The sequence below is a fragment of the Alexandromys fortis genome, unplaced genomic scaffold, assembly GCF_014885135.2.
Source record: "Alexandromys fortis isolate MF-2015 unplaced genomic scaffold, M_Fortis_MF-2015_v1.1 scaffold_192, whole genome shotgun sequence".
NCBI classification, from domain to species: Eukaryota; Metazoa; Chordata; class Mammalia; order Rodentia; family Cricetidae; genus Alexandromys; species Alexandromys fortis.
This window is the reverse complement of record NW_026068071.1, coordinates 245,951-266,656: the sequence shown is the minus strand read 5'-3', so window position 1 is coordinate 266,656 and position 20,706 is coordinate 245,951. Positions and strand designations below refer to the sequence as shown.

At 40.5% G+C, this 20,706-nt stretch overlaps 1 protein-coding gene across 1 annotated transcript in view; it reads left to right on the top strand.

Moving 5' to 3' along the window:
* Window positions 1–19,874, top strand: part of Frmpd4 (FERM and PDZ domain containing 4) — a 243,173-nt gene extending 223,299 nt beyond the window's left edge. Inside the window, exons 11-16 of the mRNA XM_050121048.1 lie at window positions 20–109; window positions 669–851; window positions 4,508–4,646; window positions 11,768–12,826; window positions 13,240–14,529; window positions 16,101–19,874. Of these exons, the coding sequence (XP_049977005.1) occupies window positions 20–109; window positions 669–851; window positions 4,508–4,646; window positions 11,768–12,826; window positions 13,240–14,529; window positions 16,101–17,422 (4,083 nt within the window). The 3' untranslated portion in view covers window positions 17,423–19,874. The remainder of the gene's footprint in view (window positions 1–19; window positions 110–668; window positions 852–4,507; window positions 4,647–11,767; window positions 12,827–13,239; window positions 14,530–16,100) is intronic.
* The last annotated feature ends 832 nt before the right edge of the window (window positions 19,875–20,706 follow it).

Here is a 20,706-nt window from a genome sequence, read left to right as displayed (position 1 = left end):
TTTTCTTTTCTCTCCTCAGCTGTCTGCATTGCAAGCCAAGGTTCACTATCTCAAGTTCCTCAGTGACCTGCGACTATACGGAGGTCGTGTGTTCAAGGCAACATTAGTGGTAATTTCATTTTCTTTCTTTCTTCCTGTTTGCAGTCACAGAGGTCTGCCAAATGTCACAACACAGGCTATGTTCAAGGAGTTGTCCCTGATGACAACAACAAAGAGGCTGGGAATCTTTCCCGGTCTTCAATCCTAACTGACTCCATCACAGACCGAAGATAGCTTGCGAAATATCAAACCAGATAGCTTTGCTGTAGCAATCCTTGGGAAAAGAAAAGCAAAGAAACAGGGAAATCAAAGGACTCTTAACAATAGTAGTCTTTCAATCACTGGACCGGAAGGGGAAAATATTCACAAGTCTCACTTCTAAAAGCTTCTGACGTTTATAAATTTATTGCAGCATGATAACATTTACTTTCTATGTGATTCATAATTTATCAGCGCTTCCATACACTCAGATTCGCGTCCTCCTAATTGGGTGATTTAGTACAGTGTGACCCAGAAAAACTTTCTAAAGAAAACAATGTGATCTTATGAAAACAGACTCTCAGACTGAGATTTTCAAAGTGCTTCAGAAGTCCAGGCTTTGAAATATTCTGTCATTTTCTTTCCCTCAGCAGGCAGAGAAGCGCTCAGAAGTGACTCTTCTGGTTGGTCCCCGCTATGGCATAAGCCATGTCATAAACACCAAAACCAATCTGGTGGCTCTTTTAGCGGACTTCAGCCACGTCAACAGGATTGAAATGTTTACAGAAGAGGAGAGCTTGGTGAGGGTGGAGTTGCACGTGTTAGATGTGAAGGTAAAGCTTTCAGATGTTGACCCTTGGCCCTGGCATGAACAGATCATTTCTGATAACATCAATGGCACTCACCATGCAGGGAAGAGTTGATGTGTGCAGGGTCTCAAAATTGCCATATTGCAAAGAAGAAAAAAAAGAACAATAAATCTAGAGAACTCCAGTTCAGGGACTCTAGGCCTCATTAAATTGCTGTATGATTTGGGGAGAGGTTGATATATTTCTTAGAGCACAGTTTCCTCATTGATGTACAAAAAGCAAGTCATCATCTCTCGGGCCCTTCTGATTATAGAATACTGGTGATCATATAACATCAGGGAAAATGTGTTCCCATTTGACTTCTAGACTAGATTGTTCACATGGGGAATCAGCAAGAGCTCCCCTAGATGTATTAAAATTCTCATTCTCTTTGGTTAAATTGGGATACCCATCCCTACTGTCACTCCCACTATGGCAGAGTTGGAAAAAAGGATTAAGGGACACTGGGGTGATTATAGAGATTTTCTGCAAAGTACATCAGAATGTTTTAGCATGCTCTGCAGCAGGAGATTACCATGATAGAGAGAACATGGAGGTTCACATGATGCCATGCCCTTAATTCCAAATGACTCCAACTGGCTTTTTAGACAAACACAAGTGTGGCAAGATTCTTGGTAGTTCATGGTCCAAGACGCTGAGAGAAATGGTCACATTGTATGGAAAATGCACAATGGATGGGAATTGGATGTTGTCATTAGTAATAGAAATAGTGTGTCCCAAAGAGAATTGAGTGAGGAGATCCTGGAAATGGTATCTTTAGACACAATTAGGAAAGTCCACGAGAGCCCAGAATCATGGATAACAAGTATTTATTTGGAAAAAAAAACTTGCAATAAGGGTAGAGAGCTGTGGTCCTCTGCTCTGTGGGTACTAGAAGCTGCAAACAGAATTCCAAACACCATCCAAGAAAGCAAGCAAAAAATGTCTTCACTTATCAAATTACACATAGTACCTCAGACCATGCTCTAATGGGCTGGTAACCAAAAGGCTATTGGCTGAATGAATTCCACAGCACCTCCTCCTTTTATCTAAACAAGAGGGTTCTAAACCTAATACAAAACTATATTCAATAAGAACAAATATCAAGTATTGTCCAGGAGAAAGAAAAGGTGAAAACATATACAAAAATAGAACTACAACCAACATGAACAGCATCAAACAGAAAAAGTATGCTAAATATCTAGTCTAAAGAGATTAGCAAATAACAAAGATTATTTAAATAATTATCCTAACCTGAGGAATCTAAGTTTTATACTGAAAATGTCATAGCTAATTTAAGAGAGGAAAATAACTATGACCAACTAGTCTTCAATCCCCATCAAAGACATGAAAAGGAAATTAATAATACCTGAGTAAGCAAGAATTGCAAGCAAGCAACTTCAAAAAGGTGCAAGAAATCACAGAGATAGTTGGCTACCTGAATTATCTCTTAGGCAGTGTTGAGGCAACCAACTTTGGTTAAGGCCTTGAATATCCTACAGACCATTTTCAGAAGCAGGTGGGTCTTCTGATATGAGATAGAAACTCTGAATATTTCTTTTAACAACATGCTTGGATTTAGAGAGGGAGAGAGCCATAGTATAACAACAATGCCAACTTTGATTTTTCAGTGAGTCAGTCTACCACTATGTTGAAAAGTAAGGAAATATGGATGTTAAGGTAGTAAGATTTTTACCCTGCAAAGAATATTGGTATCATAAGTCAGATGGTTAGCTATCTTCTCTTCCTTAGATGTCTAGATGTCCAAGGTCTCTTGACTTAATGAAGATGGGTATTTTCTATTTTCTCACAAAGACAAGAACAGAACTGTTTTGTTATATATAATGTTACTATGTTAAAATTTAAAAAAATCTTTTTAATTAAACAAGAGGAAAGATGATGTGGGATGTCCTTCCATATATGTGTTGCTTTTATTGATTAATGAATAAAGCTCTTTTGGCCAATGGTTTAGCAGAGTAAAACTAGGTGGGAAGTTCAAATAAAGAGAGAGAGAGAGAGAGAGAGAGAGAGAGAGAGAGAGAGAGAGAAGGCAGAGTTGAGGAGATGCCATGTAGCCCACAAAGGAGTAACATGCTGCACCAGTAAGCCACAGACTGTGGCAATACACAGATTAATAGAAATGTGTTAATTTAATAGTTATAGCTAACCAGTAAGAAGCCCAAGACATTGGCTAAACAATAAAAACTGATAATAAGCCTCAAAATGGTTATTTCATAAGCAACTTCAGGAACAGGCAGCCAGAGAAAAACTAGTCCAGGGGAGCCAGCAGGACAGAAAATACTTCCAGGTACAGGTCTCATCTCTTGACTGACTGATGATGATGGGATGGCTTAAAGATTACGCAGGGACTGCGGTTCTGGTGGAAATGACAGTGGCATGAATTTTGGATGGCAAGTGTTGATCCAATAATCAAGGGCACAGTCCCTGGCCAGTGTACTACTTCTAAGAGTGAGAAATAGAGGCCAGTCATTTTCTTCTCTTGATCTTTTTTGTTGTCTGCTTTCTCCTGTTCCCACATTTCTGTATCCTTTGCTCTTTCTTCCAACAAGAACACATCCTTGCAAGCCAATGAGAAATATTATCCTATCAAGCGTTTCATTCCATACCCAAGATACATGGCCTCTTACAAGCTCATTGCTTCCAGCTTTAACACTGCCTCTTCCCAGCTCTCAGCTCTAGTTTACATTTGTGGAAATTTACAACTTCTTTTAGAAACAATCTTTTCTCAGCTCTTTGACACTTTCCACACAGTTACAGTCTCAATTCTGACTTGTATTTCATTTCTTTTGAACACTCATTTTCACCACAGATCTTACATTTTCAAAGAGATTGTCTGAAGTGTAGGGGACATTGGCTTTCCCAAACTGGAGTTACAGACAGTTGGGAACCACCAACTAGAAGTGTAGGAGACCAAACTCAAGGGCCCCTGAAGAGCAGTTCTAGCTCTCGACCTGAGACATCTCTTCAGCCCCATGAATCTCAAATTTAATATTCCTGATGTTTTCACATCATAGGCTTAATTCTTGGTAACTAAAATAGCAGCCTTAACTATTACTCTTCAGACGTTTAGCTATTGTAAAAAGAAAACCAATGTTTCATGGAGCTTGGTACTTGTTTTTTTTTGTTTTGTTTTGTTTTGTTTTGTTTTTTGTCTAGAATGAGTTGGAAGGGAATTTTAAGTTCAGTGCATATATTCACAATGAGCACATGTGAACTCTATGTTGTTTCTGTTATGGTCATATTTCCTGCTACAGAGAATGGGTGCATTCTCATTTGCTCTGCAGAAAATCTTTCCTGTTGATTCTAATACCTTTAATCCACTCCTCTCTACTTAAAAGTGTGACTCGGGCTAGGTCGGTCCCCTGTTTCTCTCAGAGCTCTTCTGCTAGATATGTCAACTCCTCTGTGAAGGCAACAGGCTTCAACAATCATGTCTCCTAAAGGTTTTCTCAGTAAGGCAACCTTGTGTTGTCTCTGAGTTTCTCCCCCTCATTTATATTTCTCCAATGGAATGTTTACTCAGTAGCTTCATTTGCTTACAGTTCATAAGCATTTATAAATACTCTATGGGTAAATGCTTTAATAAAAAATACTTTCTTGTGCATTTCTTTGTTGTGCAGCCCATCATACTCCTTATGGAGTCATCAGATGCCATGAACCTGGCCTGTCTGACGGCTGGATACTACCGGCTGCTTGTGGACTCCAGGAGATCAATATTTAACATGGCCAACAAGAAAAATGCAGGCACACAGGACACAGGTATTTTCTTCCTAAATTCATGAATTACTGACCCTCATACCTAACTATTGAGAACTTCCCCAACAATAGTAATCAGGAACAGAATTCAAAAGTAAAGTCTTATACTTAGGAATACTGGTTCCAAGGGCTGGGGAGATGGGAAGTGTGTTTCATACAAACATGAGGACCTGAGTTCCAATGCTCAAAATTCACATGGAACTAGACATAATATATGTCTGTGTTCCCAGTGCCCCTACAACAAAATAGGAGGCAGAGACAAAAGAATCCCTGAGAGCTTATGGGCCAGCTAGCCTGGATTATACAGCTCAGCAGCAAACAAGAAAGAGACTCTGCCTTAAACCCAGTAGAAGGCAGGAACCAACACCTACAGCTGTTCTTTGACCCCCCACATGCATACTATGACATATGTGTGCCTGCATATGCAGACACATATGATCAGAGAGAGAGAAATTGTGTAGAATGTCTGCCTAGCACATGTGAGATCCTTGTTTCAATCCCCGTTACCATGAAGAAAAGAGAAAAATTAGGGTTGCACCTATAAAAAAATGTAATATCCAAATATAACATGGAACCTTTAACAACTGATGGCATTGATAACAATTAAAAAACATGCTGATTTGCCCATTGTAGCTGGAATGTAACTTGGAAATGACAGGCACTCACTTCAAAGACAGTGGTTTTATTGCTGTGAACTCTTGATAGTCCTTTTCCCATTCTTTCTTTTATTCTTGGTGCTTGTGGGATAGAACCCAGATCCTCACCTAGTCTTCTATACTAGACAGACACTCTGCCACTTAAGCTACTGTCATGGTCCTGTGACTAATTTTTTTCTGCCCCACACTTATTTGGCCAGGACCCTGAGAATTAAGTCCCATGCTGTAGAGTGTCTCTTCCTTTAAAATCCTAGACTACAGCTTTGACATTTTATAAAGTCACAAATTTACTTATATGTGTATGAGTTTATTTAGGGAGACAAAATGTACAACCCAAGCTAGCCTGGAACTCACCATGTCCCAGGCTAACCTCAAGTTATGGCATTCCTGGCTTTGCCTCCGGAGTGCTGGAATTTTCAGTGTGAGTCACCACACACAGTTTGGACTTGGACGTTCCAGAAGGACTATCTTCTACCCTGGCACCACCTAGTAGCCATATGATAAGGCAAAAATATCACATAGTTCATGCCAGCCACTTGATAGGACAAAAATTATACCAGAGTAAGGTCAAGGAGGGTCATAGGTGTTAAATTAGCTGTTCCAGTGAGTTTAAGTAGTTATAATTTGTTTCGTGACTTTTTCCACAGTCTTCATCTTCTTCTGGCTGAGTAGATGCCCAATAAATATAGCTAAGAGATGCTACGATGCAAGTCAGAACTGAACAATGAAAACAATTAGAATCAAGGGTTCCACAAATAGGAATTCTGTTTTTAGAAAAATGAGATCTGCCATCTAGACATAGTAGCACACCTGTAACCCAAGTACCCAGAATTTACTCAGTGGAAAATTATTATGAATAACCACACGTCTGAGGTAAGCCTTAGTTACATAGAAAACTCCAGGTCAGATAGAGCTACATAAGAAGACTGTCTCAAAATAACGATAACAGTAATAGTAGTAGTGGTGGTGGTAGTAGTAGTAGAAGAAGAAAGAAGAAGAAGAAGAAGAAGAAGAAGAAGAAGAAGAAGAAGAAGAAGAAGAAGAAGAAGAAGAAGAAGAAGAAGAAGAAGAAGAAGAAGAAATAAAAAGAATTATAGAGCTGATAAGATAGCACTTGTTGCTAAACCTAAAATTCTGAGTTTGATCTCCAGGACCCACATTGTGGAGGGAAAGAACTAACTTTTGTAAGTTGTCCTCTACCCTGTACATACTTGCCATGGTGTGCACATGCACACACACATACACACACACACACGTATGTATGTATGTATAAAGAATTCTTGAGAACAAAATCATTGTTGCTATTTCTAAAAGGCAAAAAGAAACGTCATTTCATTTTCAAACTGAACCCAAAACATGAATCTTCACTTGTGTAATGTTTATTACAATAGTTGGGAAACACAGAAGGAGTTTTAGCCATGGATAAGGGGCAGCCATACCAAAAGAAATAAAGAGAAGAAAGATACTCTGAGGGCACCTTTAATTTCCAGGCCACTTTAAGTGGTATGGGTTTTCAAAATTCTTGAAGTTTGAGTTACGTCAGTCACATAATTCTACTAAAAAAATTAGCTTGGGAAGTAAGAATTAGAAAAAAATCTGTGTGCAATGCTTAAAATGATGTTTAGTGATTCTAATAATAGTCATTGGGGGACGATACAAAAATAATAATGAAAGTAAAAGAAATACAGAGAGGAGAAGCCCTGAGAGATGTAAATGAGTGAAAATGAAAGGGCCAAGGATGCAGCTTGTGGTAAAACAATTACCTACCATGCACAGGATTCTGGGTTCCATCCCCTGGGTCACATAACAAAAAAAAATTTAAAGGACAAAATGAAAAGGAAGTGGTAAGTACATACAGAGAGTCTTGTGGTGAACATTTTTACAACCATGTTTTTCATTGAGGGAGATTTACAGCCATTCAACAATGACCTTTGAGATTCCAAAGAACAGTTGGGCAATTTAATGCAATCTTTTCACATTGGAAAACTGGTGTCTGGCTTTTTATTTTCAAATCATAAAGTTTACCCAGAAAATAAATCCTTTTTCCCCATAAGCTGTTGAAATTCTACAGGTGCAAGAACAAAAGTGAACTGACCACTCTAAAAATGGTTATAGAAGTCTTAGTGCTGTCCAGCTTTTAGTAACTCGATGGGATGTTCAGTTGAAAGTGGGAGGCAAAATGACTTAGTTGTTAAAGGCATTATTACTGGGAGAAAGAATAAAAGTTTAGCCTCTCAGTGGTCTTGCTCAATGCTATTGCAAGAATGAAGGTACAGATATGTGCTCTCTACACATTCATCACTCTAACAGAGTGACACAGACAAGCCACTGGAAGAAGAAAATGTTGAAGCACTAGGCCTAAGGTGAATAATAGCCTGGGTCTTAGTGTGATAGTCAGTTAGCTCTCAATTTGATCCTGCATCAAGATTGCCTAGGGCCTAAGGCCTTGGACATAAAATAAGTTGTCATCTTGACGTAATCTAGAATAACCTGTTAGGAGAGTATCTTAGTCAATGTTCTACTTCTGCGAAGAGACACCATGACCACGGTAACGCCTTTAAAAACAGCATTAATTGGAGAAGGCGTACAGTTCAGAAGTTTAGTCCATTGCCATCATGGTGGGAAGCATGGTGTCATTCAGGCAGACATAGTACTGAAGAAATAGCTTGAATGTTCTACATCTGGATCCACAGCCAACAAAAAGAGGAAGATACTGGCTTGAATATTTGAAACCTCAAAGCTTGCCCCAAGTAACATACTTTCTCCAACAAGCAATATCTACTCCAAGGCCACACACCTCCTAGTGGCTGTCAAGTAGTGAAACTCCCCAATGACTAAGCACTCAAATATATGGGTCTATGGGAGCTGTTCCTTTTCAAACCACCACAAGGAGATCCGATGAGGAGCTGTCTAGCTGGCCTATGGGCATGTCTGGAAAGGATTTTCTTGATTGTGTTAATTGGCATGGGAAAATTGAGTCTACTGTGGGTGGTATCATTCCCGGGATTTATGTACTGTACTGTATAAGAATGGAAGAAGTACCAGGAAATGGTGGCACACTCCTTTAATCCCAGCACTTGGGAAGCAGAAGCAGGTGGGTCTCTGTGAGTTTGAGACCAGCCTGGTCTACAGAGAGAGTTCCATAATAGGCTGTAAAACTACACAGAGAAACCCTGTCTCAAAAAATAAATAAATAAAACAGAGTGGAAGAAGTATGCTTAGCACTAGCAATGGCAATGCATTCATTGCTCTTTGCTCTTGGCTGTGAAGAGATTGTCATTAGATCCTGTCACCTTGATCTGCCGCTGTCTGTGACGGATTGTAAACTAGAATGAAAACAAACCTTTGCTGCCCTAAGTTACTTCTTGACAGGTGAACTAGGATACTTAGGAGCTGTAATGGCTAGTAGTACCCCTACCCCTGCTTTGGAAATTCCCAGGTCTCCTGAGACAGAGGAAAGATAAAGAGCAAAGTTCGGATATCAGTTACCTTGCTCATTGCTATGAACAAATCCCTGACACAAACTTGCTTAAGGAAAAGTTTACCTTGGCTAGCAGTTTGAGGCTACTGCCCAACACAGCAGGGAAAGATACTGTCCAACCTAGCAGGGAAGGTTTGGGGGCAGGAACCTGAGGCAGCTGAGAACATCACATCAGCAGTTGGGAGGCCAAGAGTACTGACTGCTAGGTTAGCATTCAGCACTTTGTCATTATTGTTCACTTTGGTACCCAAGCCCATGGGACACTGTCATCCACATTCAGGTCGTGTCTCCCCTGCGCGGTTAACACCTTTCTGTAAACACCTTCAGTAAGCGGGTCTCCCAGAGGCTGGAAAATCAGTAAGTCAACAATGGAGATTAGTCATTACACTTCATGCTTAGTTCAGCGAAGACTAAGCCACAATTCCCATCCCGGAGTCTTCTAGGTCTCCTGGACCATTCCAAGAAGGTAAATAGTGTACACTGTAGAAAAAAAGCCCAAATGGAGCACAGATATTTTTTCTTATCTCAAGTTGAGATAGGCTTTATTCAATACCTTCTAATAAGAACCTATAAGCTAACCTTTTTATCCTATCTTGAAATTTTACCTTTAAACGTTTTCAAAATCCCTGACCCCGCATACATATGCATTTATTTGCATTAGGAAACTCTAAATACATATAATTGGTGCTAAGCTTTCTGACCTATTTAGTTTACTTATTATTCAAACTCAAGAGTTAGAAAACCAGGACAAATGGGCTGACTCCTGTTCTTATGAATAAAGTTTTATTGAAATGAAGCCATATACATTATATCACTTGCCTGAGGTTCTGACAAGAAATCATTGTAAATGTGATGATGTGGAAAAAGAATCAGAAATTGACTCTTTCATTGTTTGAAGGCCAGAGGTCTAAAATCAAGCTGTAGACTAAAATCAAGGGGTGTAGACATATCTTGGCTTCCTCCAATAGATCTAAGTGAAGATATTTCCTATTCCTTTCTATCACTGATAGCTGCCAGCATTCCTTGAGGTTAGAACAGTGATTCTAGCCACTGCCTGTGTCTTCACACGGCCTTCAGTTCTTCCTTGTGTGGCCCAGATTCTTTTCTTTCTCTTCTGCCTTAAAGCTACTTGCCATTGGATTAAGAAACTGCACAAATTATTCAGGATAATCTCATATCAACATCTTTAATTAAGTAAATAAAACTATTTTCCAAATATGGTCACACATTCAATAAAGAAACATTCTTCAAGTGGACATGCCTTTCAGAGACTGCCGACTGCCATTCAACCCATACCCCCATGTGTTTACGTATCTTTCATCTCTGGCTACTATTATATTAAAATTGGTCTCAGAAACATCAAATATTTACTATTTGACCCTCTTTCTAGAAAGTCTTTGCCAAATTCTTGTCTAAATTTATGGCCATGTTCAATGCTAATTATTCTGTCTCTTGGCAACAATCAGTCCTGTACACATGTGTGTGCACACATATACACACATGCACACATACAAACACACTTAGAGTATCATGAACTATTTATTGTTTTTGATGAAACAGAGTTGACAGTTTGACTGCAAAGTAAGATGCAAATATGGCCAGTGTATTATTGCACAACATTATATAATTTGTGAAGAACAAAAAACTACTCTAGTAAAACTGACTTTCTTTTCCAAATGTCACATATACCTGAGGTCAGTATGCCCCAAATATGGGACTGAGGACAGTCTGAAAAACAGAGGACAAGATAGTAGGGCTCTGAATTTTTCTCAGAATGTTGCTTCTGGAATCGACACAATAGCCACAGAATGACCTACTTTTTGCTCTTGTTAAATATCAGAGTAAATCTCCACATGTAAATTCCACATTAAAACATCCTTGAAGAGCAAATGACACAATAATATTTAAATTTGTGTTTTGCAATTTTAATTGGTGAGAAACATCAAGGAAATCTTCACAAGTTCTCATGATGCAAACAAATGTTGAAATGAGCCCAAATATTAAATATGACCAGAAATAGCTGAAAGGAGGTCCTGTGAGGGATCTGTCTTATGTATTCTATACACATATACACATATATATAAATACGAATACTGGCATTTATATATGAATATATTATACCCACTAAGGTTCAAGTAGGCTGAAAATAGATTTACCACATTTGGTTTCCTCATAAATGTGAGAGAACTATGGAGATCCTTGCCTTTCTCATAACCCAAGGAAGAGGAAATCCATTATCATCTTTCACCAAGTACAGAATGTTAGATATCACTTCACAAAATAAATGAAATAATTTCTGGGAGTTAGTAAAGGAATATTACCTTTAAAGACTGTAAAAGTCATTTTACATATTTCTGTTCATAGACATTATTGAGGCCCAATAACAGTAACAAGGGTAGAATTAAAACATCATCCTCTCCTCCAAGATGCTAGTTATTAAATAGCAACTCTATTTTATGCAGTGTCAATTTGGTTAAGGGCAAGTCTCCTAACCAAGGAATCTAACATCTGGAGCTTACATCAAGTAGTGCCCTATGGAATGCTGGGTGATGTACTAACACTGTGATAGTACAAGCCGTTAAATTATGAAACACAGACAGGACAGGGAAGATGACTGAGTGGAGGAGATGCCTGTTGTGCAAACATGAAAGCCTGCATTTAAGTCCATAATAACCGCATGAAAATCCATGTCTGGTGGTCTATAACTATACCCCAACAATGGAAAGTGAACCCCAGAGAATCAAGCTCTGGGTTCAGTGAGAGACCCTGACTGGAAAATATAAGATGAAAAATGATAGAGTTAGATAGCAGTCATTTGTTTGGTTTCCATGTGCACACTCATGGCTGAGCATACCCACATATACACATATGTATATACTACATACCAGAGAGACAGACAGATAGACAGACAGACAGACAGACAGAGCCTCTACCATCCCTAAAACTATACAGCATAATAACCTATCTACCTAATTCTTTCTCTTTAGGAACAGAAAATAAAGGCAAACACAATGTCCTTGGCCCTGATTGGAACTGTATGCCCCAGATGACCACCTTCATTGGCGAAGGGGAACAAGAAGCCCAAATCACATATATAGATTCTAAGCAGAAGACAGTTGAGATGACAGACAGCACCTTATGTCCCAAAGAGCACCGGCATTTATACATTGACAACTCATACAGTTCTGATGAACTTAGCCAACCACTGACTCAGCCAGGAGATGCCCCCTGTGAGGCCGACTACAGAAACCTAGCTCAGCGGTCCCTGCTGACCCTCTCAGGACCAGACACTCTTAAGAAAGCACAGGAATCCCCACGAGGAGCTAAAGTGTCCTTTATTTTTGGAGATCTTGCCCTGGATGATGGCATGAGTCCCCCAACTCTAGGCTATGAAAGACTGTTAGACGAGAATCCAGAAATGCTGGAGAAGCAGAGGAATCTCTACATCAGCAGTGCCAATGACATGAAAAACCTGGACCTCACTCCGGACACAGACAGCATCCAGTTTGTGTCAAATTCTGTATATGCAAATATCGGTGATGTGAAGAACTTTGAAGCCCCTGAAGGGATAGAGGAGCCCCTCTTACATGACATCTGTTACGCAGAAAACACTGATGATGCAGAAGAGGAAGATGAGGTGAGCTGCGAGGAGGACCTTGTGGTGGGTGAGATGAATCAACCAGCCATCCTTGACCTGTCCGGGTCAAGTGATGACATCATTGACCTCACGACCCTACCTCCTCCGGAAGGCGATGACAATGAGGATGACTTCCTCCTGCGTTCTCTGAACATGGCCATCGCTGCTCCCCCACCTGGCTTTAGAGACAGTTCTGATGAGGAGGACACTCAGAGCCAGGCAACATCCTGCCAAGAGGACAAGGAACAAAGCAGCAGCCTACAGAATGAGGAGATTCCTGTGTCCCTCATTGATGCTGTGCCCACCAGCGCAGAGGGCAAGTGTGAGAAGGGACTGGACCCTACTGTCGTTTCCACACTAGAAGCCCTAGAAGCTCTCTCCGAAGAACAACAGAAAAGTGACGGTTCAGGTTCTTTCACCATTGTTACATTTATTCACTGATAACCATTGTCATCTCATCCTTTTGAGCCATTTGTCCTTGGAGTCCTGTTCTGTGATGTTTTCCATTTCATACGTGTCCCATTCCATAAATATGCTGATCCGTAAATATATCATCATGGGGGTTCTGTGTTAGGTGACTTCCTTGGTTGCTAATTTAAAAATAAATTATGGCGCCCCTCCCCTTCTCTGGAACAACTGTGCAATAAAATCAGAGTCCTTATTGAAAAGGGAAAAACATCCTGTTTTTTTTTTATTTTCTTATTTTTGTCATTGTGGTTGTTTGCTTTCATTTTTGTAATAATAATGAGTCACATTTTCTTGCATGTCTCTAGGTGCCTCTGCTCCAGCCATTAACTGCTTCTTGTTTTTTATGGCATACAGGTGTAGCCATCTTGCGGGCTTATAGCCCTGAGTCTTCATCAGACTCGGGCAATGAGACTAACTCTTCTGAAATGACAGAGGGTTCTGAGCTAGCCGCAGCCCAGAAGCAGTCGGAAAGTCTCTCCCGCATGTTCTTGGCCACTCACGAAGGCTATCACCCTCTGGCAGAAGAGCAGACAGAGTTCCCCGCCTCCAAGGCCCCCTCCGGGGGCTTGCCTCCAAAGTCCTCCCATGGCCTGGGTGCTCGCCCAGCGACCGACCTCCCACCCAAAGTTGTGCCTTCCAAGCAGATTCTTCATACAGACCACATGGAAATGGAGCCAGAAACCATGGAGACCAAGTCAGTCACGGACTATTTTAGCAAACTGCATATGGGGTCAGTGACATATTCCTGTACCAGCAAAAGGAAAAGCAAACTTGCTGAGGGAGAGGGCAAAGCCTCCCTGAGTGGGAATGTGCCAGGAAAAAAGCAGCAAGGAACCAAAATGGCAGAGATGGAGGAGGACACCAAAGGCAAAGTTGGCACTGTGTCTTCAAGAGACAGTCCACACCTCAGCACTTTTAACCTGGAGAGAACTGCCTTTCGCAAGGACAGCCAAAGATGGTACGTGACCTCTGATAGTGGGATGGTAGAGAAAAGCGGCGTGGAAGCACCAGCCATAAAAACTTTTCCCAGAGGTCCAGGTCTGGGAAACAGGGAGGCCGAAGGGAAGGAGGAGGGTGCTGTGGAAGGAGAGGCTGATGACAGTTCAGGACTTGACCAAGGGGACCGCTTCCTAACAGATATGGCCTGCATGGCCTCAGCCAAAGACTTAGAAAACCCTGAAGATGCTGATTCGCCCACTTGTGACCATGCCACTAAGCTTCCTGAGGCTGAAGATAGCGTGGCCCGCCTTTGTGACTACCATTTGGCCAAGCGGATGTCATCCCTGCAGAGTGAGGGCCATTTTTCTCTCCAGAGCTCTCAAGGCTCTTCAGTGGACACAGGCTGTGGCCCAGGCAGCGGTAGTAGTACCTGTGCTACTCCTGTGGAATCGCCCCTCTGCCCCTCCATGGCCAAGCACCTGATTCCAGATGCTTCTGGGAAAGGAGGGAGTTATATTTCACCGGATGAGAGAGTCCCTGGCCATCCCAACCATGGAGCCACCTTCAAGGAATTACACCCACAGACCGAAGGAATGTGTCCGCGCATGTCAGTGCCTGCTCTGCACACAGCCATTAATGCCGACCCCCTGTTTGGCACTTTGAGAGATGGATGCCATCGATTGCCCAAGATTAAGGAAACCACAGGTACAGCAATGATGGATTTAGTGTTTTATTTTATGTGCCAGGAACACAGGGAACCTTATTTACAACAAACCTAAAAATATAGAGTAAAAGGTAGAAACGAGGCCACAGAGCTGTTAAGAAGCAATCATTGACTCATTGGCAATAAATAGTGGCTTCTCAATCTGGAACAATGTGGGAAATAGGGTTTTCTCATTATAATCTTGCTTTGCTCTTACTTTAGGATTTGATGGAGTCATAAATTCTGTTTTGAGTTCTGAGTGCAGAGGTCCCCATATGACTCCCAGCTACAACATAGTATTGCTTAAAGTCACATGGCACGTTCATTTCCTTCTTGCTGAGATAACCCCTTTCTAGTCTTGCTGCTGTGTTGTTTAGGGAAGGATATAGAGCAGACATGGAGGGAGGCTGGAGATTTGTCAAGATTTTCTGTGTCTCAGCAGAGACATAGATTCTTCCCTCACCCTTAGGGAACACCTTCCCTAAAGTAATAGTTTCATGTCTTTTATGGACATCAGTGTTGGGAAGAATAAGAAGGATTATGACGAGCCCCTCAAATTAAATCTATATCAACTAGAATTAATAACACAGACACTTCTTGTGTCCACCCTAACCGACCACCCAGCAGGCTCACCCTCTTCCTGGCCTATTTGGTTGGTCATCAGGTGACCCAAGTAGAAGCTCTTAATGTTTCCCGTTCTGACACTAGTGTTTTTCCCATAGTGGCCAGTAAAGGTTACTGAGATCTCATACAGGTTGATTTCTAGTTCTACCTTTAAAAAATATCCTTAGGAGTCTTCAGAAGATTTTCTAGTTCTCCCCCAAACTCACCATTAGCTTTGGCTGCCTTGGGAAAGTTGACTGTGAATGTTACCCAACTTATTGTCTAGCAGCATGTTCACCTATAAATCATACAAACAGTGCCCTTTAACCCTCCATGGCTTGCAGAGAGCCTTTTCCTCCATTACCTCTTGCTCTTCTTCATATGACAGCTTCTTTTTCCTATGGAAGTTGAGTAACTTGTCTAGTGTCTTGACCTTAAGCGCTATATCAAGCAAATGTCACAACTTATGTTGTCCTTTTAAAACAGGTAGCTGAATTAATTAGCAACAATTCAATTTGGACACTTAAAAATGGTAACCCATGCCACAATTAAGCCAACTCCCTTAAGATGGAACTTAAATATCTCAATCTCAATTTTTTTGGAATAATATATGCAGTGTAATGTTTATTTACTAACTATATGTCTAACCTTTCATAGGTACATATCATGAGCAAGAAAATCCATGAAATGCCATTGTCTCTATACAAATGTTTCAGATTTCTAGACAAGTTCATCTGGGTCAGTAGGTCCAGGAGTAATAGACTCCATGAGTTCTTGCCATACGTTGACATCAGAAGCTGTTATGTGAAGTCAGGGAGAAATCTTTGGGAAGCAGGGTAGCCCTAACACATGGCAGCTCTTTTAAAATGGACCCTTAAAAAATAACAGCTATCGAATAAAGCAACAGTGAAAATGTTCACCCAGGGGATGCTTAACGACCCTCTCTGTTTTTCTACTACCCCTAGTGTAGCTTTGACAGAGCCTGGGAAGGAGAGACAAGGAGGCATGCCTTCAGCTTGGTCTCAACACCCTGAAGCTGATCCCATCCTGCTACCATCAAATATTCACTTGGAATCAAAGGTGCCAAGCCCAAATCAAGACCCTAATGATTTCTCCCAAGCAAACCAGGCATTTGGAGAGGCTGTGAGCTGGTGGCCAGCGGATCTGAGAGGGGGGAGCCTCAGGACACCCCCCAGCCAGAGGGCACTCAGACAAAGCAGCAGTGTCCTCTCAGGACCCGTAGGTTTGGAGACCTTCCAAGAGAGAACCAAGGGTGCAGTCAGCTTGAAGTATCCAGGTATCACAGAAGCACATGAGGCCAGTTCAGAAAGACGAGCGGAACTCCCCCTGGGGAAGAAGCTCACCAAAAGTTTTTCCCAAAGCTCGATGCACTTTATCTCTGAGGGAAAGTTTCACAAAAGGTCCCCAGTGTCTCATAAAGACTCAAAGCTGTATAGGACCCTACCCTTGCGGAAGCTGGAGGGCAGCAACTGGAGATGCCGAGGACCCTTCAGCTACTGTTTTCTGAACCAAGGGCAGGATGAAGATGGGGATGAGGATGAAGAGGAGGAAGAGACCACCCTTCAGGTCTCTTGCCTCTATCGACCACAGAGAACTCAAGCCATGCAGGAACCAAGCAAGTCATCTCTGGGTATTGGACTGCAGAAACAAGGAGAACTGTCGAGGGGGCCAATGCTGAAGGTCTGGACAGAAGACTCCAGTGGCCCAGATGACTTGGACTTCAGCAGTCTGGCGTTTGATGCCCGAATTGCAAGAATAAATGCCCTAAAGGCTAGCACATATGGAATGCCCGATGGGTTCCTTGAAGCCCAGAATGATGCCAATGAGCTGCTCTGCCTTGTCAGGGCAACCAAGGCGAAGAGGGAGGAATCACGCCCTGAAACATATGACCTTACACTTTCTCAGTATAAGCAACTGTTATCCATTGAGTCCAGACAGTTGGGAAGTGCCTGTAGAAAAATGGCAATGGCCGAGAAAAGCCCAGAAGAGATGCTTTTAGCTATGAGTTCCAGTTTTCAAGTGCTCTGTTGCCTAACAGAAGCTTGTATGCGGTTGGTGAAAGTCGTGAACTCTGAAACACAGCGGCAGGAAATTGTAGCGAAGATTGATGAAGTGGTCATAAACTATATTTGTCTCCTGAAAGCTGCTGAGGCAGCCACTGGCAAGACCACAGGGGATCCTAGTATTGGACTATCGATGCGACATTCAACCACCATGGCCGCTCTTGTAAGCACACTAACACGTTCTCTCAAGATGCTTTTAAATAAATAAATATGAAAGTCACATCATAATCTACCTTTGCAAAGCCATACATGAACTTTTCTTTACTTTCTGTGTACAATGAACAGATGTCTCCTTTCTTCTCTCTGTATATTTTGTTCTTTTATATAAAATAGGAGATAGAAGTTACATTGATGAAATGTTGAAATGTCCCAATCAGATGTATTCTGTTTATATTATACATATATTACATGTAAAAGGAATATATGAGAAAATGATGGCATTTGGCTATTTTTTCATATAGTCAAAACTCCAGGCATATGATGTGAAATTTTAAATTCTACCATATTAGAGGAAAACAATGAATCCTATTCCCTCTCCTTCCAAGTGGATACTTAGAGACCCTATCATTCATATTTAGAAGTAAAAATCAAAAGAAAAATTAGAAAAGAAATCAAAATGTATATAAAACAGTTCTTGTGTTTTAAAAGTTATGATTTTAAGCATTGGAACTAGCAAAAGGATATTTAAAATTCAAGAAGCTATCATGAATTATTAGAAAATATCTATAATAAATTAACTTTTGCTCATAGTGTTTTGTTATTGGATGCTTTCTTCCAAGAATTCCCACATATTTAATCTTGGTTTATGCTGCAGATGGGCAGGAGGTGGGACAGATTCCATTATGTCAACATAAAGGCTCTTTACAGTATTTCTAGACTTTAAAACTTCCCCAAACAGAAGAACAGAGGAAACAATAGGCAGGATCCTAGGCAGTAGCTAAAGGTATGGCTTATCTAATTGCATAAAATAAACGGAATTAGTAAGGCCAAAATTAAATTGTTTAGTGAAAAAGAGAGATCTGCTTTGACTCAACGTCAAAATACATAAACCAAAGGCATTCTTTTCTTCCGATTCAACCATGAAGCTTATGACTTCCTTTAGAGAGCACCTAGTAAAATATTCATAGAATTACACAAAACAGAAGACATAATCATCACAAAAAGTACAGACCCGGTATTGTAAATCAGACCACACACCAGCACCTACGAAGCACATCTTAGCCTTCAGCTCCCAGCCCTCGGCTCTAAGAGCTTCCTGTGGCACCTACCTTATTGGAGCTATGGCTAGACACAAACCATGGAAGGACAGCCTACTACTACTGAGACAAAAGTTCAAATCTAGGATGTTCCAGTAAATCAAGGAGAGATGACTACTCTGATCATTGAAACGATGATTCAAAACGTAGTATTTCTTCAATGAATACTTCATTTGGCTGATAGAAATATGAAATTGGAACAGAAACACGGCAAATTTGATCATTTCAAGTGAAACTAAGGGAATACAAAGGTGTGTTCTCAACTATCATCTCTCTAAAACTATATTTGGATCAAAACAAAAGAAGGCAAACTCTTTGATCATAAGTTAAATTGATATGTACATATGTAGTTTCTGGATCACTCCATAGTCGAGCTCTCCTCTCCATATTCTATTTATGTAAATGGCTTCTTAGAATAAGAGTAGTATAGCAAGAACCAATATTTCCCATTTTTCTAGCCTGCCGTGCAGGAGGCCTAGCAAGGTCCACAGCGACTCAGCAAAAGCCACGCCACAGATTTATAGATTGTAATCAATGAAAGGCGTTCAGACATGTGTTATTATAAATAATGTTTGATTAAATGATAAAACATTATTTCATTACGATTCTAAATATTTGGTGTTTTGCTATTGAGAGACATTAGTGGTGTTTACTGTGGAAAATTGTAGTAAATATTCTGTGTACTATAATACAAACAATAATAGGATGTGTGCTCTGTGTCAGACAATGTGCTAAACATTATCACATGTATTATCTCATTTAATCATCTATACGATCTCTTGGTTTGGACACTATATTAATTCCTTCTGGTGGCATTATGGTTTAGTAGTTATGAAATGTGGGGCTTGGGATCTGAAACATCTTGATTTTAAATTTTGGTCCTGCCATTCGCTAGCCCTTTCATCTTCAGAAAGCTATCTTTTTTGCAGTCTCGATTTCCTTATTGTGAAATGGACTTCAGTAATGAGATCTATTTCCATAGGGTTTTCACAAGTTTTAAGTAAAATTGTGTATTGTAAAGTTCTTTCCACAATATCTGATGGAGAATAAGTATTCAATGTTAGATATTATAATTATCATGATTGTTGTGTTACATATATTGCCCAAGATACTATGTGGAGAATGTTTGTTTTCTATGCACATTGTATCCTGACTGTGTGCAGAACACATTATGTGTAGTGCATATACTGCAAAGAAGCTTACAAGGAAATGATGGTCCTTTCTCAAATTGCAAATTTAGCTAGAACAACTTCCTAGTCCATTGTGGTTCTTTGAGAAGCCTCAGGGAAATAGCTCTGGGTCTTTCTAGTCAATCTCATATTTTCTGTGGCTACTCAAGTAAGTTTCTGTTCTCCTAAACAGTCTTTACTATTCAAAAGTCTCAAAAGGCCCCCTTCCTTTCACTAAGCATGGGGCTTCTCACTGAAGCCCAGGTCCATTAGCATATAGGAAGAACATACTAGAATGATACTTGTGTTTATTTTTATCTAGTTTTTTATGTTTGTGTATGTTTTCTAATGGCTAATAGTACAGTGGTATATGTACATAATTTTAAATAAATAAAGAAATAAATAATCAAACAAATGAGCCTGGTGCATATATGCAAAAATCTGGTCACAGGTAGAGTTGCAGTCATTAAAGTCTGAAGAGCATGGAACTGGAGAGCAGAGCTACCTGGCACTGAAGTTTGTTACCTTTCAGTGTCTAGCCTGTTTTCCCAAGTATATCCCCCACCACTTTTATTAGGCAGTCCTTTTAAAAGGTACAAATGTGTGCAAGGTTGCACACAATTATACAAGGAACCAACTGGGGACTCATTGCCCATCACCTCCTGACCAGTTTTACTTTCTCCATTTCTACTCACCGCCTTCCTCCCTGTATGATTTAGAAGCAAATCCCAGACATCATATTGTTTAATCCATAAATATCTCAGTAAGAATCTTCTGGGAATAAGAAGTTGTAAACATAACCATGCCACTTCACATATCAGAAATGAACAATTTCTCCACATCATTAAACAAGCGCTAGAGAAATGAATGGTAACGAAAGCGAAAATCCTTGACGAACCCGGCCGCCAAAGACATTATCCACAATTGCTGTTTCTTTCCCCCATCACCAGTTTCTATATACATTTTGGGGTCGTCATTCTTCTGAGTCTAACTTTGAACTCAGAAGTGGTCTGAGCACTTGGATCCCAATTCCCTCATACTTATGGAAGTGGATTTGTCAGAAAGCA